Source organism: Mesocricetus auratus, unplaced genomic scaffold (genome assembly GCF_017639785.1).
Source record: "Mesocricetus auratus isolate SY011 unplaced genomic scaffold, BCM_Maur_2.0 Super-Scaffold_100026, whole genome shotgun sequence".
NCBI lineage: Eukaryota > Metazoa > Chordata > Mammalia > Rodentia > Cricetidae > Mesocricetus > Mesocricetus auratus.
The window spans coordinates 16,838,276-16,865,700 of NW_024429207.1; the positions used below are offsets into that span (position 1 = coordinate 16,838,276).

Genomic DNA, 27,425 nt, shown 5'->3' on the forward strand with positions numbered 1-27,425 from the left:
ACTGAGCCTAATGTCAAGAGGACACTTACACGAATGTCACTACCATCAAGGTTGGCAGAGCCAATGCAGTGGAATTTCTCATCAGACCAGAATATCTTCCAACTCAATTGGTCAAGGGCTATGCTAGTTGGCCAACCAAGGCCTTCATTGACAAGCGTCTTCCTGCTGCTACCATCCATTCCAGCTTGTTCTATTTGAGGTTCTTCTCCAATTTGGGACCAGTACATCAATCTGTGTGAATAAAAGCCAGTTTTAAGGCAGTATATTGCCTTGGAGAAAACATCTATCAATTCATTTCTTAAAATATTGAACAACTGAATATAAGAAACAGCATCTTAGAATTCAACAACATCATAGCAAAATGTTACATTACAACTTTTAATTAGTTAAGCTTCTTAGGTATAATTGTGAAATATTAGAAGGAAGTTTTTCTTGAAACTCTATGGTGATTATTTAGTTATCATTAATTACAACAAGAAACTAGGCAGTTCAATAATCCTTAGCCTGGAAAGGATGCAGGGATTTTGTCAATCTTTCCTTAACTAGAAGTTGGGCTTAAAAAATGGAAAATAAAAAGGGAAAAAATTAAAAATAGGTTAAAAATACACTACAATAATTCTAAAAATTATTGTGGGTAGATGTCTAGATGAGACCACATTATTGACTGTGGCTGTTAAATGCATCAGAAACTACTGTTAGTGTGGTGGAGTTCATGCTGACAATTCCTGAGGTGTGTTAAAAAGGTAAGAAAGAAGAAAGAGGATATCAAATGTGGGTTACCACTAACCCTAGCTTTCCTATATCTTTTTCTTATGTTTGCTACACATATAGTCATTCTAGTGACAGACTGAGAGCATTAATTTATGTGCCTTTGGGCTGGAGATATGGATCAATGCTAAAAATTCTTGCTTTGAAGTCTGACCACTTAAGTTCAATTCTTGGAAACAATATGATGGGAAGGGAGAACCAACTCCTACGTGTTGTCTTCTGACTTCCACATGTGTGCTGTAGCATCACAACACACACACACACATACCATTTTTGAAAGTACAAAATCACATGCCTTTTCAGAACGAAAGGACTGTAAGTTGAATCAACCAAGCTTAGCGCAAATCTAGATGATCATGAATTAACCATCTTTACTAGTTCCCTTCTCCCCTTATCCGACGTTTAAAAATCACAAGTGTGTTCCAGGAGTCCATTTGTTTGTCTTAGGAACTATTGGTAGACTGTGACTTGAGTTGCACTTGGAACTTTTCCCAAAATTTTGAGACGTTTAATAGCCATGCACCAGGTTGACACAAATCAGCACTAGATCTAAACCACACACATTTTCAATTCATTCATTCTAGATTGAGATAACACAAGCATCAAAGTAGAACTAGGCTGGGATAACCAGCTTAAGGTTCTTGACCAGGTGTTTTGACACCTGACTCACCCATTTAGGGGATCCAAAGCCAAAGAATGGGGTTGAATTACATCATCCAGGACAACTGTGAACTCGGACTTTCCTCTCTCAACAGCAGTTAACTGAATTGCCAAAATTTGGCCAGCTCCCCTATCAGTCCAGTAGAGATTCCTTCCAATCCAGTCAACCACTATACAGTCTGGCTTTATCCCTAAAGAGACCATTCAACAGGTATGCTTATGCTAAATCATAACCTCAGAAGGCTTAAACCAAGAGATTCTAGATCAGCATGCTATAGTCATTCATTTTTCCAAGTGCTCTATGCATATCCAACAGAGAAAACTATCAGTATGTTCCAAAATACTATTGTAGAGGAAGATGATCATTAAAAGCCATGGTTGATGGCTTTCAGCCTGGTAGAACCCATGTCCACTGAGATGACAATGGTGGTGCATTTCTGTTTCTTACTAACCAGCAAGCCTTGGTTCCTTACTATTGAGGAGATAAATCCCAACCCATGTTTACATTAATCGTCCTTCATTGTGGGTTTATACTCTGTACATTTAATAAGAGCTTTCCATGCACACATACCTCTTACCACCACCCCATCCTTCTTGGTGGCCACACTCATCCACCTTATACTTTCTGAATTGGGATCTGCCCAGAAGACCTTCTGATCCACTAAGTCATAGTCCACCGAGTAAATGGCCAGATTCTTGTCTGTAGTTGCCAGAATGTCTTCTTTTAAGCTTCTCAGTCCAAAAAGGAATAGGTTAAACTCAATTGCAGCAAGCAGGATTGGCTCAGCACCTGCCAAGAAGAAATGGCTTTCAATGTGACCATAAAGGAGTTTATACAGCGAAGATCAGCACGGGCTAAAGAGTAAAGGAATATGACTGGGTACAAGGCCTTTGGCTTCTTGTTGCAAAGGCTAGGATGCCAATTAGCTCAAATGGAAGGAGTGCTTCATAACACGATGATTACAATAAAAACCACGACTTAAGGGTATATAGAATACAGTAATTCTTAGCTTAAAGGCAACATCTCTTATTTTCCTATTTAGCAGAAAAATAATGAATTTCATTGTGGCATTTGGATTACACACATCATTGTACCTTGCTCATATCTATGCTTTCCATCCACTTCCATTCCCCCAAAGCTTGTCTACTTCCTTTCTTCAAACAGTCCCCATTCTGCTTTGATGTCACACAGGCACACGCACAGATTCCACATCCGAGAGAAAACGCCTGATATCTTATTTCTTCCCTCTCTTACTCGCTCTTATCCTACCCCCTTTAATCCTCTTTGTCCCCACCCATAGCCCCCCGTTTTCTTTTATGCTATGCATCTATTCATACTGAAATCTAGATTCCACACAGAAGAGGAAAATTGCAATATTTGTCTTCTTGAATTGGACTCAATTTCACTTAACATAATCTCCAGTTCTATTCATTTTCCTGCCAGTGACTTAATTTCATTTTTCTTTATGGCCAAATAAGTTCCCTTGTGTACATACATCACATTTTCTTTAACCACACATTTGTTAATAGGCATTAGGCTGGTTGTGAATGAAATACTGGGGCAGATGGGAAGGAAAGAAATATTGGATAAGTTAGGTTGACCCACAGTCACAGAGTTAAGAGATTCAACACTCATGATACAGGACGTAGAAGACATTCTTAGCTCCAAGTTACCTGTTGCCTTACAAGTGTGCCCATCAGGGCCCAGCAAGTAACCAGGGTGACAGGCACAGATATATGAGCCCTCTGTATTGATACAGGTCTGACTGCAAGGTCGACCAGCTGGCCGCTGGCACTCATTTACATCCTGACAGATTTGACCACTGCTTTGCAGCTCAAAGCCTGGCTCACAAGCACACACCTGGAAGAGATAAGAGGCCATCAACACAGTCTGAAGACAGAAGAGCATTGATAGAACTTTGATCTTCCTATGAAATTCGCATGGTGATACATTCCATTTTGACAACTGAAGCATCTTTGCTTTGAACAGTCACTTCTCTTTGCCTCATCAACCTCCCTGTAAACCCTTATAGCCATCATGGGACCAGAGTAACAATGGCTAGGTTCAGCTCAGGACACCAGAGCCTCTACTGTATTCATAAGAGAAGCACATGAAGCTAACTGAACTGGTCATCTGCCAGTAGCGAGCTGCCTTTCCTAAATATCAGAACGCTTTCTTTTACTAGACTGGGAGACTCGAGTTCATTGCATGCAGCTGAGTAATACTGCCTTAACATAGCCAGTTCTCAACTTAAGAGCATGGCAGATTCCAAATATCCACAGGGAAGCAGCTTTCAGGTTGTTACTTTCCTGACCTGCCCAGATGGTTGCATGTTAGCACCACCGAATATTTCTCCCACAGCTCAAGAAGAGACGGGAAGGGCCACAGGTCTTTGAGATCGAGGTGGCATCAGGAACAACCTGCATGAGTGCACTTCTGGCTTTGCTCAGCACAGATGTGACTGATAGAGAACAAACAGTAACTTCAGCGACTCACTGGCCCAGCCGGGGACTGGTAGCAGGCATGGTAACACCGCCCTGGGCTGCACGCTGGTGAAGAACACTTTCCACCCTCATCAGAACCATCGGCGCAGTCCTCTCGCCCGTCACACACCATGCTGAAGCTGAGGCAGGCGCCAGTGGCACACTGGAACTTGGAATCGGGGCACTTCCGTGGAGAACCTGTTGGGGAGGGGATTGCCTTCCACTAGCGTTTCACAATCCAGCCCTAAGCCTCACCCTGCTGCATGGCTCTTCCTTATACTGCCAAGCTCCAACGAAAAGAGGGTGGACTTCGTGTCCCATAAGGGCTTGAGAGCCCTTGGCTTGCCTCAGTGAGGATGGCCAGCACTTACAGTCAGCCTCGTCACTGCTGTCCCTGCAGTCGCTCAGTCCATCGCAGCGCCAGAAATCAGGCACGCACTCGTCTCCACTTTCACAGGCCCACTGCCTTGGGCCACATGGAAGCACCTTGGGGTCACAGTCCTGAGGAGACAGCGATAATCAGTGCCCCACCCCCCACCCCCAGCTAAGGAAGGGGGTTGCAGATTTAGACAAGACCCCAGCCATGGAGACTTCTCTCAAGTCTCTTCTGTAAGGATGCCGCATGAAACATAAGTGCCCAAAGGGGACACAAATAATGCAGTCTCCTGTAGTAGCCACACATGCAGCCTACCCTTAAGAGTGGCTTGTTTCTCCAGTGAGACTCCCTTCGGAGAAAACTAAATTTTCATTTGTAAGTGGCTATCAGTTGGAGATAGCTTCTAGGTTGCAGAGAGGGGCATGAGTCCACTTCTCCTCTCAGTTCTAGGACTCTGTCTGGTGCAGGCCCATCAGGCCCTGTGCATGATGCCTCAGTCTCTGGGAGTTCGCGTGTGCTTCTGTCCTGCTGTGTTTAGAAGGCCTTGTTTCATTGCTGTTTACAACCTCAACAAGGAGAAAAGCGACTACCTAGGTTTAATCTCATGGCTGGCATGTTCTCCTTGACTTGGGTAATGGTCCGTGGTGTCATCTGGCCTCTGGAGAAGAAACTTGCCATGCCTAGAGAGGACCGGAGTGAGGCTCAGCCTCAGCAGACCATGATCTTAGAGAAAGGATGGCATTTCACCTTTAGGAATGCCAATAAGACCATTGGCGCCGGCCTTGACGCTCAAACACCCACCCAGACTGAGGAAGACAAGAACCTCAAATGCAGTTAAGTCTGGACTTCTGCTCAAGTTCTTGAGCTTAGGCCTACCCTGGACAGCATTCCCTCCTGTGGATGCAGGCGGCATCCAAGCAGAATATAACTATAGGCAGCTTGTCTCACAAGGAGGGGGCCCGCCTGGAAGGTGAGGCAAGAAAATAAACTGTTCTGTGAATAATTGAAAAAATAAGTAAATAAAGGGGAATGACCAGTTTGGATGTCTTCATTTCATCTGGATAACAGAAGCAATGGAATCCAATCTATAAATGATTCTAGAGCTCTTTCTGCCACAGTGATACAGGCTTAGTGAATTAAAATTAACAGCGTTGTAGGGCAGTGGTAGAACTTACCTTCAGTCTCAGTACCCGGAGGCAGAGGCAGGCAGAATTCTGTAAGTCTAGCCTAGTCTACAGAGAGACCTCCAGGACAGCAATGGCTACACAAAGAAACCTGGTCTTGAAAAATGACAACAAAAATAAAAATAAAATTGACAGCATCTTTAGCATCTCCTCTGACTTGGGAGATGCCTTTTTTTGTTTTTAGTTCTTCAAGACAGAATTTCTCTGTATTGCTTTGGAGGCTGTCCTGGAGCTCGCTCTGTAGACCAGGCTGGCCTCGAGCTCACAGAGATCTGCCTGCCTCTGCCTCCCATGTGCTGGGATTAAAGGCATGCGCCACCAACACCCAGCTTGTGCCACCAACACCCAGGTAAGACGCCATCTTTGTACCCTGGAGCCTTTAGACACATTCACAGCTTCTGAGCACTAAGGTCATTTACAAGGAGGTGGTGTCTGGGACAGTCCTTGAACCTCAATAAGCTTCGTGGTGACAATTCAAAGGAGCTAGTGGACAAGCCTGTCCCATCTCAGGCTCACCTTTGGATTTGTTATTCAAGCCATGGTGATCATGTTCTTCTAACCCTTGCAGCCCTCCTACAACACAAGTTCCTCTTAAACGGTTGACTTTCTGCAGTCTCCTGGTCATACTCAGATGCAGCTATGAGTGACTAATCTGCCTCCGTGTTTTCCTGAATTTCCCAACCAAGAGCATGTGTCACTGTGTTTGAGAGCTACAGTCAGCAAGCCATTCTGAATAGAGAATCAAAAATATTTCTGAATAGTGAGTCTTTACCATACACAGAACAGATTGCTTCTTGTCACTGCTCCCTAAACAATCCCGCGTGGAATCTATCTACTCAGCAGAAACACGGCATTAGTTGTTATAAGTAACCTAAAGAGCATGTAATGTGTGGGAGCACATGGGTCCATTATAAGCAAACATTATGCCACACCCTATGAAAGACTTTGCATCCACAGATTCTGGCATCCTGGGAAGACCTTTGGCTACTCAGGGGCAATGGTGGCTCTGTGTATTTCTGAAGGAGGGGTACACTACCTTCTCATCAGTTCCATCTTTGCAGTCTACATCATGGTCACATATCCACTCTGCCAACACACATTCTCCACTCTTCAAGCACCTCATCTCCCCTTCTGGACACCGCAGGGCAACAGGGCAGCCTTCCTCATCTGAGTGGTCCAGGCAGTCTCGGTTCCCATCACAATGCAGAGAAGAAGCTATGCACTGGCCATTCTCACATTGAAATTCGGAGGAGGTGCATTTTTCACGAACTGAGAAAGGTAACACTGGGTAAGAGCTCAGGCAACTCTGAAGAAAGTCGTGACAAGGAAAACACTTTAGACACTCTCCCAAGTTCTCTTGTCATCCTGGGAACCAGCCCCATCAGGCAGGAAATCATCTCCAGGAAAGAGCTATACTAGGAAGGACCTACTATTAATCTAATGCCCCAGTCCTGTCTTGGTCCTAGAACATAAGGACTGAGGGACAGGGATGGCCCTACAGGCAGACCCTGGCATAGACAAGGTGAGGACCTTCTCTGCAAACTTTATTCATTAATAATAAAAGAAAGTCTTTCTTAACATCTAACATGTTCTATAATTCATGTTGTTGGACTCAGTGCCTACAGACAAAAACTGCTTGATTTAGCCCCAGAGAACATATCAGAGATACGTTTCATCTAGAGTTCAAGGATCTTCTAGTATCTCATTCTTTCTGATGGTTTCTTGATCCCAGGTGCAATCACAGCCCTGGACACATGGTCCATTCCATAGCAAACCTGCTGAGGCCCCACCCAGCTCTTCCCACTCCAATTCTAGACCCTGCCCACAAGATGATGCAAGTCCTTGAACTACATCATTAAAAAGAGAAATAAAGACTCTGAAGCCCATAAAAATGAAAGGAGAGTTACAAGAACTACAATATGGTCCAGCAAGTGAAAAGTTCAAATATAAAGTATTCAGGGAAGTAGATCTTTAACTTGACAAAAAACAATTTTGGAAATTAGACCTGTTTTCCCCTAATGGAAATACTCTTGTATTTCCAGTTTGTGTTCAGTGTGTGTGTGTGTGTCTGTATGTGTGTGTATGCATGTGCATGTATATGTGTGTATGCATGTGTGTGTGCATGTGTATGTGTGTATCTGTATGTGTGTGTGACTGTGCGTGTGCAAGTGTATGTGTGTGTGAGTGTGCATATGTCTGTATGCATATGTATGTGTGTGTATCTGTATGTGTGTGTATGCATGTGCATGTATATGTATGTATGCATGTGTGTGTATATGTGTGTATCTGTATGTATGTGTGTGCATGTGTATGTATGTGTGTGCATGTGTATGTGTGTGTGTTTCTATCTGGGATAAACAGGTAACACTATGCCCTTTGTGTCAACTCTCACACTGTTATGCAACAAGCCTAGTGCTATACTTAGAACTATACTTTTCACATTTTCACACTCTGGTGATTTTACTATTTCGATAACCTCAGAGCAATGAAAATTCTGTCATATGTTTCCAGCACAAGAAGAAGCTGTTGCAGGCTTGGTGGCACACACCTTTGATACTGGGCTTGGAGGCAGAAGCATAAGGATCTATGTGAGTGGAAGGCCATCCTGGTCTATACAGCAAGTTCCAGACGAGCCAGAACTACACATTGAGAATCTATCTCAAAAACAAACCATGTCCTCTGCCCCCACACACACACAAGAAAAAGGCTGTGGTGGGTCTAATGAACCACATGATTATATTAGATGTGGTTGTTAATAAATCAATAGCATGTTTAAATAGGGCTACAAAAACAAAGCAGTAATATATTGATTGGACGGTAAAGGTGCTGTGACCAGAGGTTTGAAGGAATCAAGCTTTAGATTTTTTCCCCCAGGAGCAATGGTACAATACTCTCCTGATGGGTATTGCCTAGGTTATCACTCAGAGCCACATTATAGAACATAATTTCCCAAGATAAATCAAATATAAGATGTTTGGAAATGTTCCTGGGGGCCATATATCCTGGGGACGGGGCAGGCATGGTAGCAATTCATTTAGTCCCAGAGCTCTGGAAGCAGAAGGAGGTGGACCTATGTGAATTCCAGGTCAGCCAGGGCTACACAGAAAGACTCGGCACTCCTCTTTACACACACACACACACACACACACACACACGCACACACGCACGCACGCACGCGCACACACACACAGACGCACACGTGCATGCACACATGCACGTCTTGGCAAGCTCATAGAACGTACTGCACCCATGTTCATCTCTTCTGTCCAAGCAGTCCAGCTTCCCATCACATCGCCAGCTCTTAGGGATACACCGGGTCTTGTTGTCACAACGCAGTGAACAGTCTTCAGCAGGCCTCCAGCAGCCCAGTTCATCAGAGCCGTCGGCGCACTGTTGAGCCCCATCACAGTGGTACTTCTCCTCTATGCACCTGCTTCCATCCAGACACTGGAAGACCCCTAGCATGGAAAAGGCCCAAGCCCAAGGCTCGCATTGGTCAGAAGGAAGGTTTAAAATGAGATGACCTCATTTTGTTCCAGTGTCTCTGGGGTCAAGAGAGGATATCTCAACTGATCTACATTCTGATGTCTAGTTGACACAGAAAGCAGCTCACTATAATGTGCTCAGGTCAATTATGTTACTAACCTGAACTAAGTCATTTAAATAAGACATCCCGTGTTTGGCTGCTTTGACGACTTGTTAAATGACTACCAACTCTTGTAAGTGGGCCATTTAGGCCATTCTGTAGACCAGCCTATAAAAGGCAAGTATTGAAACACTTAGCAAATTTAAGGAAGCAACCAGGCAACAAACACAGGTCGATGGATAAAGTGTGTCCTTGGGGAATCAGCATTCCAACAGGTGACAGCATGCAAACATGTCCACAGGAAGTTGGGATGTGGCAATTAAGGACATACTCTGGCAACTCCTATCGTGTGCCTGAAGATGACTCTGGCACAAAGCACCAAAGACAGCGTGACCAACCTGGTTGATGGCAGACCCGGGAGCAGTTCTCTTCATCTGAGCCATCCTGACAGTCAAGCTCACCATCGCAGAGGGACTCCCTGGGAATGCATCCCTTCCCATCCTGGCAGGGGACAGAGGACCGGGTGCAGAGAACAGGAGGAGGAGAAGAGACAGTAGGCACTGTCTCCATAAGCCCAGGGTCTGGAGTAAACCATGTCACTTTAGCAAATCAGTCCAGGAGGGCCCAGCAGTGGGGCAGGTTCCCACTGTCCCCTCCCTTGGAAAGCCACACAAGGACTGAGTATCCACGCAGCTCTAAATTATACTAGCCTGTGGGAGTACCGAATGTAAGTACACTTAGGTAAGTGAGCTACGTAGACCCTTATCTACCGGCTTTGAATTTGGGGAAGTTCATTTCTCCTCCCTGAGCTATCTGATGCTCTGTTTGCATCTGAGAGATGAAAAGCAGAGTGTAACTGTATCACTTCATGTTCTGTCAATCACAGACTGCACCTAGGGTGCTGCATAAGAGCATAACAAAGCCGAAACTTCTTGTTGCGGAGTTACTAAATCAACTGGTGTTAACAAATCTACTGCTTATGTTTGGAGTAGGTGTGCTGTCAGTCTACCTGGGTTTGGATAAGTACATTCAGTAATGGTGACACAATGATGCCACCTTGCAATATATTTCTCAAAATGTGTCCCTAGCCTTAAGTAATGCACGACAGTCCTTCTGGTTCCCTGGCCTGGGACGAGAGCCAGCATAAGCTAGGCACTCATTTGTTGGAAAGCAGAAGTGACAGTGGCACCAGTTACTATTTAGTATTTGTCAACAACTATTGCAGCAACAGACAGATGTGTCGGAGATGGGAACAGGATTAAAGCAGGAAGGTTAACTATGTCTGCACATGGCCACCTTAGGAATATATCCCTAGTTTTGATGCTTTGTAACTTCTAAGATCAGGGTAAAGCAACCAGTGAGTCAGAAAGTTGTATGGGTCACCAAGAAGAGAGAGATGGGACATTGTGCAATTGGATACGGGATGGAAATGGTTCCATCCCTTTGGTTTCTATCTTCCTTCTTATACCCAGTGTTTCTACCAAGGAAGACTCTGAAACCTGGGGTGGGAATTCCTCTTTTCCTGCTTCATAACCTAGGACTGGATGGTTTTTCTTCTGCCAAAGGACTATATACAAACATGATAAAGAAGCCTGCTTTGCTTTGTTTGACACAACTAAACACACCAACCCAAAAACTCAACATCCAAAAGACTCCAAAATTTAAAACTCTCTTAATCTAACATGATCTCTCTGTCTCTGTCTCTCTCTGTCTCTGTCTCTCTCTGTCTCTCTGTCTCTCTGTCTCTCTGTCTCTCTGTCTCTCTGTCTCTCTCTCTCTCTCTCTCTCTCTCTCTCTCTCTCACACACACACACAAAACACCTGACTTCACGTGGCAGGTCACATTCCAAAGGCAGGCACACTAAGACTCTAGTAGTGAATGGCCTCCAGTTTATGTGCATAAAGTATTCATGAATTACACATGAATTTCAGGCTTACACTTGGGTTTCATCTATGGCATATTTCATTATGCATGTGAAAAACACTCCAGGGTCAAAAACAGAGGTAGGTCCAAAACTGGAAATACTTTTGGTCCTAAATATTTTGGGTAGAGGATATTCAGCCTGTATCCACAGCCTTGGAGGTACATCAAAGAGGGTCCCCTGCAACAGTGTCACTGCTATGTGTCTCATAAAGGAATAGGTTGTTTGGTAAATCAGTTTGGGAACAGTTCACAGCTATGTTCATACCAGACTAAGAGTCTTGAATACACTAACATGAAAGATCTTTCCCTAAAGGGCCATAGCAAGTTGACCTCTCTAAGAACAGCTACAACTATTATGGTTTAGCTAACTAGCTAAATCTCTTAGCAACTTTGAAAAATGTGTTCAGTTCTTAAACTCCCTGGATATGAACAAGTTATGGAGGGAGACTGCTGGGATGAAGAGGAGACCAGTACGAATGTAAACAAAAGGATACCCAGGATTCTACCCTAAAAAAACATGGGGGATGGCCCCCACAAAGAAAGACTCGCCTGGCACTTCCTGGTTCTCTGCCAGGATGATCATTTTCTTTATGTGTGGCTCCTTCAGTGTGGAGAAGGGCTCCAGTGTCTTTCTGTTCCACAGTACAAGAGCTGCCTTGTCTGCTGTCACCAGATAAGGCTCGTGGGCTGCCATGACTACGTCACTCCAGGACGCGTTCAGTGAGCATGTTCGGTTTTTTAGTAGACTAAAACTGTGCAGTCCTAGGGAAGAATAAGAATCAAGATTGACCTGTGACCCAAGGCAAGATGGGAAGCATGTGTGCTATATGATATGTCCCAAAGCCAAAGCTTCAAGGAAGCACATTATCCTCCTTGCAAATTTCTGAGGTTGCAGTTTCATAGGTTAAAAGAAATCGATGAATAGCTTAAGTTCCAGGAAAGTGGGGATCTTAGGCCTGGCATGCAGGGCCACCAGCTGTGACCTCACTGTCTCCATGTGTCTTGTGTTGTTAGGTTGGCCCAAAGGCAAGCCTGTGGGGGTATTGTCTTGACTAATAACTAATGTGGCAGGTCCCAGATCACTGTGGGTGGTACCATCCCTGGGCAAGTGGTCCCAGTTACATAAGAAAACAAATTTAGAAAGCCAGGAGAAGCAAGCTAGTAAGCAGCACTCCTTCATGGCTTCTGATGCAGCTCCTGTCTCCTGGTTTCTGCCTTGACTTCCTGCCCTGACTTCCCTGCCTTCGTGATGTAAGCTGGAGGGTTGGGCAAACCTTTTCCTCTCCAAGTTGCTTTTGGTCATGAATTTTTATCATAGCAATAGAAAAGCAGCATGTACTAAAAACATGGCTATCGTCATGTTGCCACTGGGCTCAAAGGTAGCTGTTAGGTTAAGAAGATGAGCAATCACTGTGAAGTCACAGCTTACACCTTTTTTACCAAGCTGTAACCATAGCTCTCGTATGTCCTTCACAGAGGAAGTTTGTTCCTGCTATTTCTACTTGTGGAAGAGAAAACAAATTTGGAACAAACTTTTGGAAAAACTACATAAATGTTTTTGAAACTCTTAAGCCTATTATTTCTGGTGTTCTATTTTTTTTTAATTCCTAAACCAGACTGTTAGATAAGAGATGGATTTGCAGTAAGTGCCTTGCAATAACTGTCAAGTTTTGAGTTAAAGTCTTTGTGGAAGCAGTGCTCAGAATAAATAGGACATCTAGAAGAAAGGTTATGAATATTCTCTATACAAAGCAACAGCACATGCTTGAGGTGGTGAATATACTAATTGCTATAATTTGATCATTGCACATTGTATACAGGTGTCAAAATATCATACTTTACCCTATATATATGTACAGCTATTATGTGTCAGTTAAAAATTTAAAACAAAATTTCCCACCAAAGCCCCAAACACAAATATTGATTTAAGTTTAAAAGAAATGACTTGAAGCATTAAACTAAAAAGAGGCTTTGGTGTATGACCTCAGATCCTACCTATGGTACTGCTGTATAGTACTTACCCGACCCTTTGGTGGTCCAGAGGATACTAGCAGACCCAAGGTCCAAGGCCATCCGAGTGTCTGCTGCCCAGGAGCCTCTCCAGACTTCCTGTCTGTTTTTGCCATCGAGGGTCATGCTTTGCAGGGGCTTCCCGCTCTCCACCCAGTACAACGCCCGTCTGGGCCAATCAAGAAGCAGCTGGAGTATAATGTGGCTTGTAGTGTAGAGAGTGTACGAATCCGTGCTGGGAACTCTGGTCTTCTGAATGGTACCTCGGTCACATGGTAGCCAGAACAGGTTCCCGGTGGATATGTCCACATTTGCTGAGCAGACTGTAGATGGAAGAGAAGGGCTACTTTAGAAAGGGCTTCTCTGTATATTCATATACTGGCTCAGATGGGTCAAGGAGAGGAGGGAGACCAGCCCCTCCTACAGACACTCCTTTGCAACATGAGCCTCAAATACCCCACTCTAGACCCTGCAGCTTTGTCACTTGAGCTCCAGTGGTCCTCACAGTCACCTGGCAAGATCTGCTCCATCTTGAAGGAGATGTCCAAGTGGCCTGCATTTGAACACAGGCCTGTAACTTCAGAGGAACATTCCTTCTTCTCACAGGTCAATATATAAATCAATCATCACACATCAAGGGGCTAGAGCTGAAATTGCTTTAGGAAAATAGACTAGGACAGATGACATCACTTCAGATAGAATGCAAGTTCACCAAGAGAATACACAGTGAATAAAGTCTACAATGAGAAGGTGTAGGTATGATAAGGACCAAGTACATTAAAATCTTGGGTAATGGTGGTTTGAATAAAAAGGGCCCCATAGGTTCACAGGGAGTGGCACTATTAGGAGTTGTGCCCTTGTTGGGGTAAATGTGGTCTTGTTGGAGGAAGTGTGTTCCTGGGGGTGGACTTTGAGGTTTCAGATGCTCAGGCCAAGCCAAGTGTTGTTCTCTCTTCCTGTTACTTGCAGATCAGGATGTAGAACTCTCAGCTTCCTCTCCAGCACCATGTCTGCCTGCATGCCACCATGCTCTCCACCATGATGACAACGGACTAAACCTCCGAACTATAAGCCAGCCCCAATTAAATGCTTTCCTTTATAGGAGTTGCCATAGTCATGATGTCTCTTCACAGCTGATGGCAGAGCTAAACTAGGGATTCGTCTACTGTGGGATGCAGCCTATTATTAAGATTAAGAGCAGTCTCAAGCTAGAAGGTCAGAACGCCTTCCTCAAAACCCTGTTTCTCAGTTTCCTCAAATCCATGACAGGGATACTTCTCTCACGGGGTTGTTACAAGCAGAATTAAAACAGGACATCTCAGAATAGTGTCTGCTATTTTCTGGTTAAGTTACTAAAGAGGGCCACACAAACTCACAATAGCCAGGAAGCCTGCAAGATGGAGGTTCAAGGTAAGTAATTAAATCAATCATATTGATTTACTAACAGTAATACCCAACTAATATATTCTTATTACAATTTACTATTACTGGCTTGAACCTCCTTATTGTGGAACTGCATGTGGTTCTGGATTTGGAATTCTCTCTGGATTTTTTAGATTGGCTGAGAATGGGACATGAGTCTAAAAACAATATTGTTTTTGTTTCCTGTATACCTTATTCATAAAGCCTCAAAGTACTTCTTACAAAAACACTAAGTGCACATTACTAAATGAATACCATTGTGGAATTTTACACCTGCCTCATCATGTAGGTGTTAAGGACATTGAGTTTTTGTGGTAAATTGTTTCACACTTTTTTTTATATAGTCAATCCTTCCTGAATGGTGAAAATACTGTGTAAAGTTTGCTTTCACAAATACTTCTTAAATCCATTTTAACCATGTCATATGGTAGCTTGGAAGCTGGCATTTGTGGGAGTATTTACACCATAAAAACTGTTAGTGCAGCATATCTGAGTGTACTTGTTTTGGGGTTGCTGGTTGGTTGTGTTATGTTCTCTAGACTACAGACAAGTAAATAGTTGACCTTGAATCAAATTTGGTCCACTGCCTTTTTATATAGATAACTTTTCATGGAATATAGCTAGTGTTTCGTACATTGTATAATGCTGTTTCCATGATACGATGGCAACTATCCACCAAATGTGGTGGTTACTATTGGCACTTCATACAAAATTTGCGAACCCTTAATCTTTACTTAAGCAAAGCAAGATGAGTAGAGGTGCTTGCCACCAAGTCCGATAACCTGACTTTGATCCCTGGAACCCATGCAGCGGAAGGAGAGAACTGATTCCTGAAAGCTGTCCTCTGGTCTACTCACACACATATGCATGGACACATGTGTACACATGTGTACACACACACCACAAAATAAAAGAAATGTAAAGAAGCAGAAATGTTACCAGTACTGATTCCACTTACATGTGAAATTAATTAAACTCTAAATATCCAACAAATCCGAGAATGCAAAAATCATTCTAGAACTTACAATGTATTATTGAGGTCACTGAAACCATCCTTATGGCACTGATGAACTAATTCCATTGTATTTTCATTACTTTACCTTTGTTTCACTTGCTTATAGAAACAAAAGTATTAATGGCATTCAACTACACTTCCTCTACAATTTATCAGAGAAAATGTTCAATCTTCGTTTTTTTAAAAAATCATAGATTATGCCCTATTAATCAGTGAGCTTTATTACAAGCATATGTCAAGGAATATGCGTGCATAATTTTTCTCCTATTATGTTCTTGTTTCTGTTTTTTAGTCATCGCTACAAGGTGTCTGAGGTGGAATAAAGAGTGATGACAGGAAGTTTTATTCCTGCCCGGGACTTAGTCTACAGCCATTTGTCACCAGTGCTTCTGGGCCTCTCTGTGACAGGACAGGGCAAGGTGGCAGAGTGCACGCAGTGGGCAGAGTGGCTTACCTCACCATGGCCAGGAAGTTGGCAGGGAGAACACAAGCTGTACCTACCAAGGCTACTTCCCCCAGCCAGGTTCTGGCTTCTCACAGTCCATTCATTTCAGAACTCCTTGCTGGTTTGATCTATTGATGAAGTCAGTATCCTAATGATTAGATCTCAGTAATGCTACCTGGAAGCCAAGTCCTCATCCAACAGATGACTGGGCCGTGGGCAGGGTTCCTTTCTTATCCAAACTGTGATACCCAGAGAGCCAGCTGCTAAACATATCCACTTTGTAGCGCATCTGCAGGGCGTGGTAGTGAGGACTCAATGTTAACTTCCAAGGGGGTAGACGCACACAGGGTGAGGGGGTGGGGTGTCATGGGGAAGCCAGCACACAGGAGCCCTAGTGTGTGATTTATTGTCCTTCCTTTAGGTGGTGGCACTTCGTTACTACGTCACCACCTCTCACGGGAGGAACTTTTCTAAGATTAGATCAGAGTTCTCTTTGTATCCATGAAGTCATTCTGGTCCAAGCTCAGTGCTCTCTTTCCCTTGTCAAGCTCAGTCAATGTAGAGAGAGGACTCAATGTAGAAAGAGAATTTCATCTTTGCCCTTTGCAGATTCAAGGTTAAAACCCTACTTGCCAGGTTCACAGAATGTTCTTTGAACAGTGTCACATTGGTACTTAAAAACATATACTATGAAATCCTCTCATTTTGTCACCAAGAATTTTAACTGGATTTTTTGGGCCTCAGTTTTCAACTTTAGCATAAGAGTAACGTGCCTAAGAGAAAACACTGACCACAGGACACTTAAATGTCCCGATGGGTTTTAGGGAGGCCACGTAATCTATGAACATATCTGGCTAGCAGGAGTGATACTGTCGTCTTTGTTTTGATTTTTAGCCACTGCTGCAGTTTGTTTTGATCTTGAATACCCCACTAAGGTTCATCAAGTGCCTTGATGCCCACCTAACCTGAGGTGCTATTGGGATGCCGTGGAACTTTTACTGGATGAGGACCAATAGGAGATAATCAGGCAATTGGGAATATGTGCCCTTAAAATGTCTATGGGTATTCAGTCCCTTCCTTTTTCTTTCTTTTTCTCTTTGGTCTTGGGGTGAGCACTTTAGGTCCACAATTCACTTGCACCACTGGCATCCTGTATCACCAGAGGTCTAAAAACAATGCGTAAACCTAAACAAAGCTAAAACAAACTTTTTCTCTTAACTTACTTGTGTACCATTTGTTCAGTTAGGATTTTCTCTTTACAAATTGATCACCTTGGGCATTTATTATAGTTATGGAAAGCTATCACTGCTCCACAACAGAGCCATCTCAGACTAAACCAGCAGTCCTTGATATAACTACAACACAGAAGCCAATTAGTAAGACCAGCCTGCGGGGAGAAGGTAGCATTTCCATTAAGTGGGAAGATGCTTGAGATCGGGCATCTCACAGATAGCTCTTAGGTGCTCTCATGGTTAGTTTGTCCTGAATGTTTTCTGACTGGGGTATTAGAAGTTGCTATTCAACAGCCATTCTACTTACCCAGCCCTCTGGGTATCCTGTACATCCCCAAGGAAAGTGCCGGAAGCACTTCTCATTTTGAGCTATAACCTTAGTTCTTGGCAGAGCACACAGATATAGATGTTCAGAAAGCTAATGACTCGCCCTGCAGCTCAAGTCTCAGCCCTTCACAATGGAGATGTTTGCTGCTTTCAGGCAGAATGAGGGGAACTTGCGGGTGAGGTGCAGCATTTAGGAGTGTGGGAAGGAAAAGTATATATTGCCATATTAAGAAAATATCTTGCTTTTTCTCTATGAAATCTGCATTGCAAATGACTTTTAAATTAGAGTATGAAAAATCTGCAATGCAAAACTGAAGAATGAAAGCCCCCCTTTTTCCTATTCTTCACTGACTTAAAGCCAGGAAACAAAAATAAAAAGAAACCCTTATACCTCTGTTTAGCCTCATAGCTGTGGTCATGCCTAAGAACAATGGGTCAATAACAGATTCACATTCAATTGGTCACACATAGTCTTTGGCATGAAAATACATTCAGACTAGGGATGGATAGACTTTTTTGGTCCTGCACATTTTAGAACCAGAAAATAAAGGAAGAAAACAAGATGGCATCACAGTTCACCTGTGTGCTGAGTCCAAATCTCTTGCTTTTGTCCCGAATATCCCGCTGAATAAACGAGATGTCCCTGGGCATTTGACCAATAGATGAGGTTCCTCTTCCAGTCAATATCCAGTAAGTAAAGATGCCCAGCATGCTCCTCCACTAGAGTTCGCTCTACAGCGGTTCCCATAGCGCTGACTTTCAACAAGTACAGGCGCTTGCCAGAAGAAAACACAACTTTGAATTCTATAAAGGGAAAGGAGAGATTCACTATTTGACCATTTAACGGACGAGTCCTGGGGTCCCTTCTGAGAGCTGCCTCATCTCAAGCTCGGGCACCCATACAAACGTCTCACATCTCTGTCTTTGTAGCATACACACATGACCATATGACCACCATAGCCTCTAAAGACATGGGCTGTTTGTAAGATGTCAGCATTATGTGGCTTCCACAAGGCACTGCATATTTCTGGTTTTCAATGGAAGGGGAAGGCTGAATCACTGGAATGCTGTACTAACTGATTTAATAATGTCTTGCTACTGGGGATTTTTGTTTGTTTAATTTTGGTTTTTTTAATGTAGTTCAGACTGTTCTGGCACTCCCTCTGTAGAACAAGCTGGCCTCAAACTCAGAGATCCACCTATCTCTGATTCCAGAGAGCTGGGATTAAGGGTGCACACCACCATCCCCTGGCTACTCTTTTTATTGCTTTCTCTTATTTAAAGAAAAATTGAGTATGTGGGTTTAACTGCACACCATATATAATGCTCAAAACTAAATCTGAGCCGATTGCTTGGCAACTGCAGTTCATCCCACCACGGCTCCATTCAAAGCTGGCCCTGTGAACTCCATCTTTAAAAATAAGTTGGAGCATAAACATGATTTATTCTTCTTAAAACTTTCATGTTCCAGTTTTAAAAGCCACACAGGTTGAGTAGAAATACTCAATAGATTGTGTAGACTTTAATATGTTGGCGATTAAACAGCAACATGGGGGAATTTGTGTTAACAATACTGGAATTCACTTACAGACTAAGTCAAGATATGTAATATGGTTCATAGAAGACACTTCTATTGATTCACTTGTAAAATTTTCATGCAAACATGAATTATAGATGCCATTTTATGCTTTAAAGAAATCAAATCCAATCGTCTGGTAATAGATGAACTAGATACATAAAGTAGAATAGCACTTAGCCTTCGAGAGGAATAGAGAGTGAGTGAAAAGACTCAGCAGGTACAAGTGCCTGGCATGCAAGCCTGGGTTCCATATCTGGAGCTCACAGAAAGGTGGGAGGATGAACTCCACAAAACTGTCTTCTGACGGACACGTGCACACAGTGGTACACATGTGATCATTCTCACAATAATAATGAATAAAACTGAAAAATAAAGCAAAATGAAGTCAGGAGTTGTGGTGATCAGAAATGGAATCTGCCATATTTCCAGGCTAACCTGGAGTGAGCCATTTCACCAGGGAACTTACCATTGCATGTGCCAGAAGGTAAAAGAAACAGTCCCTCTGGACAGACACACTTGTAGCCCTTGGGATGGACGGGGGACAGGAGGCATAGGTGGCTGCAAGAACCTGGAGCACATGCCGAATGTCTGCCTGTTTACAAAGGAACATTAGACATAGATTCAGGTTCTCCGTCCAAGCCATTCAAAACTCAGTACTGAAGAAGAGATAAGATGGTCTGCCTTAAGAAGAATCCGAATATCCTTGTCAGCTTCCATGGGTGTGCTGACCTTTGAACCGTGCTGGTCTCCTGGCTAGCTATCAGACAAGTGTTCCAATGTCTTACGATAGGACCAACAAATTTCAACCAACTGCACCTTCTCCCTTGGAGTTAAGGCAGAATGAGTATCCCATTGGTTTAGTGAGAGACTCCCTTAAAGGCATCTGTATTCTCCACCACAGTTAGTTTCTAAGACACACTTAGCCTGGCATGGTGAAGAATGCCTTTGATCCCAGCACTCAGGTGGCAGAGGTGTGAATACAAGACCAGCCAGGACCACATAAAGAAACCCTGTCTCAAAAACTCAAAAATTAAAAATAAATAAAAAGACGCATTACATAGTATGATCTACAATTCATGTTAACAAATGCTTTTAATTCCTCCCTGGTGAACATTTGATTTCTGGCTAGAAGCAAGATACCAGGCTTCTAGCCAATGGGCATAATCCATACCCTCCCCTCCATAGACAGCTTAGGTTTCCTTTTTCTTAATTAGTTTTTAGATACATGTATTTTATTACTTTTGTGTATAAGTGTTTGCCTACCTGTGTGCATGTGTACCACATACATGCCTGGTGCCTGAGAAGAGGACATTGGACCCCCAGGGATTGTAGTTACAGACAGTTGTGAGCCACAAATCAGGTGATGAGGATTGAACCTGGGTCCTCTGGAAGAGCACCTAGTGCTCTTAACTGCTGAGCTAACTCTCCAGCCCAGAGCTTATATTTTCAATACCCCAGGCCTTAGAAATCCAACTGATGCTTTAGCCAGGCACAGGGCACAGGACTTAGAATGAGCTTCCCCATGACACTTTTGATCATATTTAGAAGTCCTGTGGACAGCCGGAAGGAGATGGACTAGGACACATCCTGGTCTCAAAGCAGCAAGTTTCTACCACACACTGAGGTCTCATCCTGGGCAGTTTCCATCTTAGCGATTCAGAAGCAAGTGGGTCACTTACTCCTGGGCTGCTGGGACTTGTGGAGAACTGAGAGAGCAGACACGGAGGCTCGGAGCAGCACCTCTCTCTCCTTCGGATTGCTGAGCGAGGTACGAATCAGTTGCGATTCATTTGCCCAGAAGAAAGCATTCTCAAACACAGCCAGGCCAACGGAGTCTTCATCTTCCAAAAATATCCCAGGAAAGGTGTACCTCCCATGGCCATCCACTTTCACTGTCTCTATGGACTGAAGGATGACAGTCTCGTGAGTTAGAGACAGCATCAGCAAGTGCTGCTGATGTCACTGTCACCAGAGCTTTCTGGGCCCTGATTAGATATCTGGGCACAGGGATTAAATATCCCTGTGACATCAAACCTATAGGGAGGAATTCATCTAAGATTGTGGAGTCTACTGTCAAAGTCAGCACATGGAGTGGTTCTTTGTTCAGATTTTAACTGCCATCCCATGTGTTCTACATCCAGACATGTCCCAACGCTGTCCACTCTATTCTGTGATTGCCACATAAGGTAGGTGTTTTATGTATTCTCAGAGAGAGCCAGGAATACCCACAGAAGCATCCTGAAAAGCCTAAATCACAACTAGGAAATGAGACTTGGAAATGTGACTCACCAAGCTGTGAGTTTCTGCTTTTAGTCACTATGTCATAGTGACCTTTTAGTTTGTCATTTCCCAAGTTGGGATATTAGAAACTACAACATTAGGCCTTGGGATTCTGAGTATAGCTCTAAAGTGCCTAAGTAACTATATGCTTCCATGGAAGTTCCCAGAAATCTTAAAAACATCTTGTAAAATGGGTACAACATAAATCATGACCTTTATAACTGCAAAAAATTTAGCACTGTTGGGCTATAGAGTATGTAAAAGAAAAAAAAAGCACACCGAGTCTCCCAAGCTGTTGGTACAGTCTGTTCTACTCGAAGATGTTGTGCAATTAAACCTTGCTTTTCTTGTTTTTGCAATGCAAATTACTGCATGGAGTTAACACTAGCCATCAGAGAAGCCGGTGTATACCTGTAGACACATTCCCAGCTCCTAGCAAAAGAGAGTTCCCATTTCCTCTGGGCCTATCTATAGTACCTCTTTATAGCCACTGATCCAGTAGAGTCTGCCAGTCACATGATCAAGTGTCAGTCCTAAAGGCTCCTCTGTGGTCACCACTGCCAGTGTCTTCCTGTCAGAGCCATCCATTCCTGCAGTCTCAACAGTCTTCACCCCGTTCTCACCTCGATTTACCCAGTACAAATATCTGCAAGCAGCAGGAGGACGTGGTTTTCAGAGACACCCTCACTTGCGTCCACACATTATTCTCTACAACTCCCTTAGCTCTCTCCTATGGGCTTTGTCTCTGTCCTGCTACCCCAAGCTGGACAGCTCAGCTCCCATATTCATCAGGCATGGAAAGGCTTGGCTCCCTGGAATTCAGTCTAAGATGTACAAATAACAATTTTGTGGAGCAAATGAAACTTTAGGGCTGGCATGCAATCTTCTTAAGTATGTAAAACGCCAAGAGATTTTGGGTTGTATCCCAAGAGAAACACTACTTACTTCTTTGCAGGAAACACCACCAGTTCCTCTGGCACAAGATCCTTTTCCAAGATTTTGACATAGCCTCTGCCGTCACTTAAGCCAGCACAGATGACCCTTGCAGAGCTACTAGCCCAGTACAACTGTCCCGTGAACCAGTCCAGAGAAATACTGCTCACAGGTGGAAGTTCTGCTGACACAGGAGACAGAGTTACACCTGCAGTTTTTCATGCCTATGTTTGCCTTGAAAATAGTATTTGACAAGTTTCTCCAATAACTGATCTGGATCTATACAATGAGGCAGATAGGACTCAAGGAATAATGGCCAGAGATGGGCAGCTTTTCCACCCCCCATATTTCTGCCATGATGTGTCGCTATTGATCACTCCAAAAGTCTGAAATCAAAAAAGACCTTCTTCTTGTTTAAGGTTGGCAGTCTCAGGAATTTTGTATCAGTAACATAAGAAGCCTTAAGAAGTTAAATTTTAGTGCCAAAAAAAAAAAAAAAACATACCTGGGTAGAGGGGAACAGAGTTTGGCTTCCCAAGGATGAACACATTCAAGACTTTATCTACCCAGAAGTACATGTTTCTGTTCAGGTCATAAGCAACAGAATTGGGCCTTGATTTTACAGGGATCAGCATCTCATAGATGCCTGTTCTTCGGTCCAGGATACCAAGCTCTTTATCTGCTGCTATAAGAATTTTAACATCATCATCTGCAGTAGAGGGAAGATAGTAACATATTATTCTGAAGCTTTCTTTTATGTCTTTCCCTTTAACTAAAGATGTTATTCCTTCTTCTAAACAAAGCACACTCTGAGATTTGTGGGTTGTCTTAGTCCCTCCTTCCCATGACTTTAAAGCTAATTGTTGGAACAGTGTTGCTTTATTTGATTTCAGATTCAGATGTTCCCACCTAGACAGAAATCCAATACGTGCTTGTCACATAGCAGTCAGATATGAGCAACCTGAGGCAAAGAAGCACATGCCAAATTAAAACTCAACTGGCTGTTTCTCTGGAGCTCCCAGTTCTATGGCCTACAGAATAACTGTGTCACCTTAAAGATACTCAATGCAATGGGCACTCTGATTGGGCAATGTCTGTCACCTTTGGACCAGAGCAGAAATTAGACTTGATTTGACTATAGAACTCACCTGTAACTCGACAGTCTGTACCATTGTAGAGCTGGTAACCTTGAATACAGCCACAGGAATAAGAGCCTGGTGTGTTATGACATAGTTGGCCACAAGGACCATATTCCAGAGAGCACTCGTCTACATCTGGTGACAGAGAGTTGTAAGTTAGAGATGAGTCAGGAATTATAGCTTCAGTATTTCAGTGCACAGAAGTTACGGGATCACCACAGAGTTCCCATTCATATGAATATAAATTAGCAGAAGCTTGCGGACAGGGAGCCTTGCTATGGTTAGCATGAAATACAATCTGTTGATCCGGCAACATTTTTAGGCTATACTTTTGACCGGTCACACCAGAATCTGTTTCAGAATGACAAGTGTTGGGGTCCAGAGTAGACTATTTGTGCCACAGAACACTTCTTCTAAGCAGATGCAAAAGGGCATGCTCACAAACATGACACCAAATTGAACTGAGGTACAGTTGGTTTTCAGAGCCTGTGGTCAGGAACTGGGCTTGGTGAAATGTACCCATTAACCTAGTACTGGGGAGATGGAAATAGGAAAATCAAGAGTTCAGTTCATCTTCAGCTACTTCTTAAGTTCAGTTCCACCCTGCACTATATGAGACCTTGTTTCGAGCAAACAACAATAAAAACCAAAGAGGACTCTCCCTCAGGTAAACAACAAAGCTATGTGAGATTTATTTATTTGTAATAGGAAAGAAAATAGTTCCTTGGGGACATTTTAAGAAAATGCTATTCATCCTAAACCACATGATCCTAGGGCATAACAATACTTTGCAGTCACAGGATAATCAATACATGACCACAGTCAAGTTTGTGGTCAACCAAGCTTTACCATGAGTCCAAACCCAAAAAGTGTGATACAGTCCTACCTAGATGCTTTTAAGGGTCATGACCAGCTACTAATGAAGAATTAATAATCTAATAACTTTAATTTAAACAAAATTAATTAAATTTCATTGCTAAGACTTATTACATTTTAATTATAAGTAATAAACTTCAAAGTTGGCTCATCACATCTCTTGATGAAGTCTTAATATAAAAGCCAATGTAAAATATGATTTTATAGCCTTCCCAGGTGGGTAGGCCTGCAAGTCCATCATGAAGAGAGGACTGAATACACAGATAAGGCCCAGAGCAGAACTCAACCTGTCCTTCCACTGAACACATTCAACCCAGCAGATCATTTTACCTGCATTATATTTCAACCTAAATTATCATCCTGTATTGTTAGAGATGGGTGCTGTAGGTTACTGGTCATATGTTTTCCCATTATTAAGAATAATGAAGATATATAAATTTTATTTTAGGGTACCACAATCCCATTTTACAAAGGAGAGAAATGAAATCCAAAGATTGAATGGCCTGGAGAAGACCATCTAAAGGGGACAAGCAGGAACAAAAGTACTTTAAGTCCACAATCTGTCCAGCATTGGTTGCTAAGACCTGGAGATTGGTTGTGAAGTAACAAGCATATTTGTTCAATAACAGAAATTCCTTAAGTTCCATAAGGTAGGACACTAAACTTAGTACTTTGTCTTTGGTCAATAACTGACTTGCAATTCAGAATTTTGTTCCTAGCAGAAATCCATGGAATACAAAATCAAGAATCAAAATGCATATTCCTACAGTAACAGCTATGCTAATATTTTTCACAATCACACACACACACACACACACACACACACACAGAGCAAAAACAACCCAAATATACCATCAATAGCTGAATAGGTAAAATGCAGTACAAGCAAAAAAACAGAATTGCATCCAGCCTTTAAAAAGAATAGAATACTGACACATGGATGAACCCTGGAGTTATGTGACACACAAAAGGACAAATACAGTGTGAATCCACTTATGTTGTGCTTTGTAGAATATACAAATTCACAGAAAGAGAAAGTCACAAGAGATTTCTATAAACTAAATGGTGTGGAGCCTAGAGAGTATTTGAAATGATGAGAAGAGCTAGAAATGCATGGTGGTGACACTAGGACATTATAAATGTAAATATCAATAACAGTACACTTAAAACGGCTAAAATGCTAAAAATTCATGTTGTGTACATGTCTCCACAATGAGAATGTTTCTAAGGGATGAGACAGGTGAGCTCTGACCTGCACAGCTCCATCCATCAGGCTGTAACTTCCACCCCGATATGCAGGAACATTGAACACCCCAGCGGGTATCACTGCATGACCCCTCACAGCCACCATTCAGCAGGGAACAGTTTTTACCTGTAGATACAAGGTAGAACTCAGTGGAGATTAATGCTTTACAAACCATGTTGTATTGTGCACCTTGTGTGCTGGGTGAGGAACAGATGACCACTTAGGGACAACCTTTGATCCTGCTCTCTCACCTGGGAGTATGGGGCTGGGGAAAGATATGATAGGAGCAGGACAGTGACATTTGTTTCCAAGCTATCATTCGGACAGTTTCACATGCTGGTGTATTTATTTCCCTTCTATAGAAAAGCCAAGACCCCCTTAGGTGTTTCCTGTGGGGTCCATGGGTAATGGGGACAGCCCTGTATGCTGCATTTATGAATGCAATGAGTTGTCTATGTCAGAACCCAAGCTGTTCTTGGTTTGCTTATATTTCCACTTGTGTTTTGATGATACAAAATTTCTTCAGAACCCTTAGGGGGAGTCTTCAGAGGCACGGGAGATAGGAGACAGGTGACAAAATGACTTAAGGTAAGATGCTCACTCTCTCTGCTTGTACTGGCTGGTTTTGTGTGTCGACGTCACACACAACACATCAGAAAGGAAGGAGCCTCTATTGGGAAAATGCCTCCATGAGATCCAGGTGTAAGGCATTTTTTCAATTAGTGACCAGAAGGGGAGATCTCACTGTGGTGCCATCCTGTGCTGGTGATTCAGGGTTCTATAAGAAAGCAAGCTGAGCAAACCAGGGGAAGTAAGCCAGTAAGCATCAGCTCCTGTCTCTAGGTTCCTATCTTGACTTCCTTTGGTGATGAACAGCAATGTGAAATTATAAGGTGAATAAACCCTTTCCTTGACAACCTGCTTTTTGGTCATGGTATTTCATCACAGCGATAGAAACACTGCAACACTTCTCTAGTGGATCCAACAGTGATTCTTCTAGTGAAAACCAGAAGGTTAAAAAACCCATTACAGCCTGGTGATGGTGGCACACGCCTTTAATCCCACCACTCCAGGAGGCAGAGGCAAGTCTACATACATATCAAGTTCTAGGACAGCCAGAGCTACACACAGAGAGAAACCTGTATCAAAAAAAAATTCAGAGTTACTTTACAACAACCTCTCTCCTCATCAGAAAAGATGCTTTCTGAGATTTTCTCAGTTAAATCCTTGAAGAATTCTATCCTATTTTTTCTTAAACAAATTGATTCATTCCTCCCCTAGACACTCGCCAAATGGTTTCTATTGCTTCCACTGGTTTTTAGGGTTTTCTTGTACTGAATCCACAAAGTTGTACTGGGTCCTGTAGAATTCCCAAACTGAAAGCTGAGCAAAAGCATTTGTATGCATCAGGCTTAGAGGGATCTCTAGATTGCTGAAAGGAGTATAGTGCTACAGATGGCTGAGACTCAGCCGAGTGTGGCCCTGGCGATTCGGGTGACACCAACGTTAGAGGCTACACTCCTGGCTTTATCTCAGACTTCCAAAGCAGTACAATATTTATTATGTTTTTTAGCTAACCCATATCCTTAAAGCTACAAAGTGAAAATAGCTCTTGAAGTTTTCCAAGTTAAGGGATTTTGCTCATATTCACAACACCAAAGATAGGAGCTTTAATGTAATAAATGAAATGCAAGGTAGTACAATGTAAGGGACAAAATTTATTGCCCAAGTATGCATTTCATGTTAGGCATTCTCCCAAGGAGTTGGCCCTGATGATAACTGTTAGGGTTGGAATCTGAAATGTCATCTACAGACTCCAGTTTTTGAACATGCGCTCCCCAGATAATGGTGCTATTTTAAGAAGCACGGGACCTTTGGAACATGGGAACTATCGAGCAAAAGTGGGCCATTGGGGGCAGGTCTTTTACAGTTACAGCCT

At 43.0% G+C, this 27,425-nt stretch overlaps 1 protein-coding gene across 1 annotated transcript in view; it reads right to left on the minus strand.

Moving 5' to 3' along the window:
* Positions 1-27,425, minus strand: part of LOC101844715 (prolow-density lipoprotein receptor-related protein 1) — a 46,329-nt gene that overhangs the window by 11,407 nt on the left and 7,497 nt on the right. Inside the window, exons 6-24 of the mRNA XM_013110699.3 lie at positions 25,493-25,612; positions 23,374-23,499; positions 22,731-22,934; positions 22,238-22,406; positions 21,770-21,938; positions 20,692-20,917; positions 19,479-19,604; positions 18,013-18,237; positions 13,004-13,315; positions 11,532-11,744; positions 9,457-9,639; positions 8,715-8,930; positions 6,509-6,741; positions 4,284-4,413; positions 3,926-4,110; positions 3,103-3,289; positions 2,000-2,218; positions 1,439-1,619; positions 30-231 (exon numbers count right to left, since the gene is read on the minus strand). Of these exons, the coding sequence (XP_012966153.2) occupies positions 30-231; positions 1,439-1,619; positions 2,000-2,218; positions 3,103-3,289; positions 3,926-4,110; positions 4,284-4,413; positions 6,509-6,741; positions 8,715-8,930; positions 9,457-9,639; positions 11,532-11,744; positions 13,004-13,315; positions 18,013-18,237; positions 19,479-19,604; positions 20,692-20,917; positions 21,770-21,938; positions 22,238-22,406; positions 22,731-22,934; positions 23,374-23,499; positions 25,493-25,612 (3,626 nt within the window). The remainder of the gene's footprint in view (positions 1-29; positions 232-1,438; positions 1,620-1,999; positions 2,219-3,102; positions 3,290-3,925; positions 4,111-4,283; positions 4,414-6,508; positions 6,742-8,714; positions 8,931-9,456; positions 9,640-11,531; positions 11,745-13,003; positions 13,316-18,012; positions 18,238-19,478; positions 19,605-20,691; positions 20,918-21,769; positions 21,939-22,237; positions 22,407-22,730; positions 22,935-23,373; positions 23,500-25,492; positions 25,613-27,425) is intronic.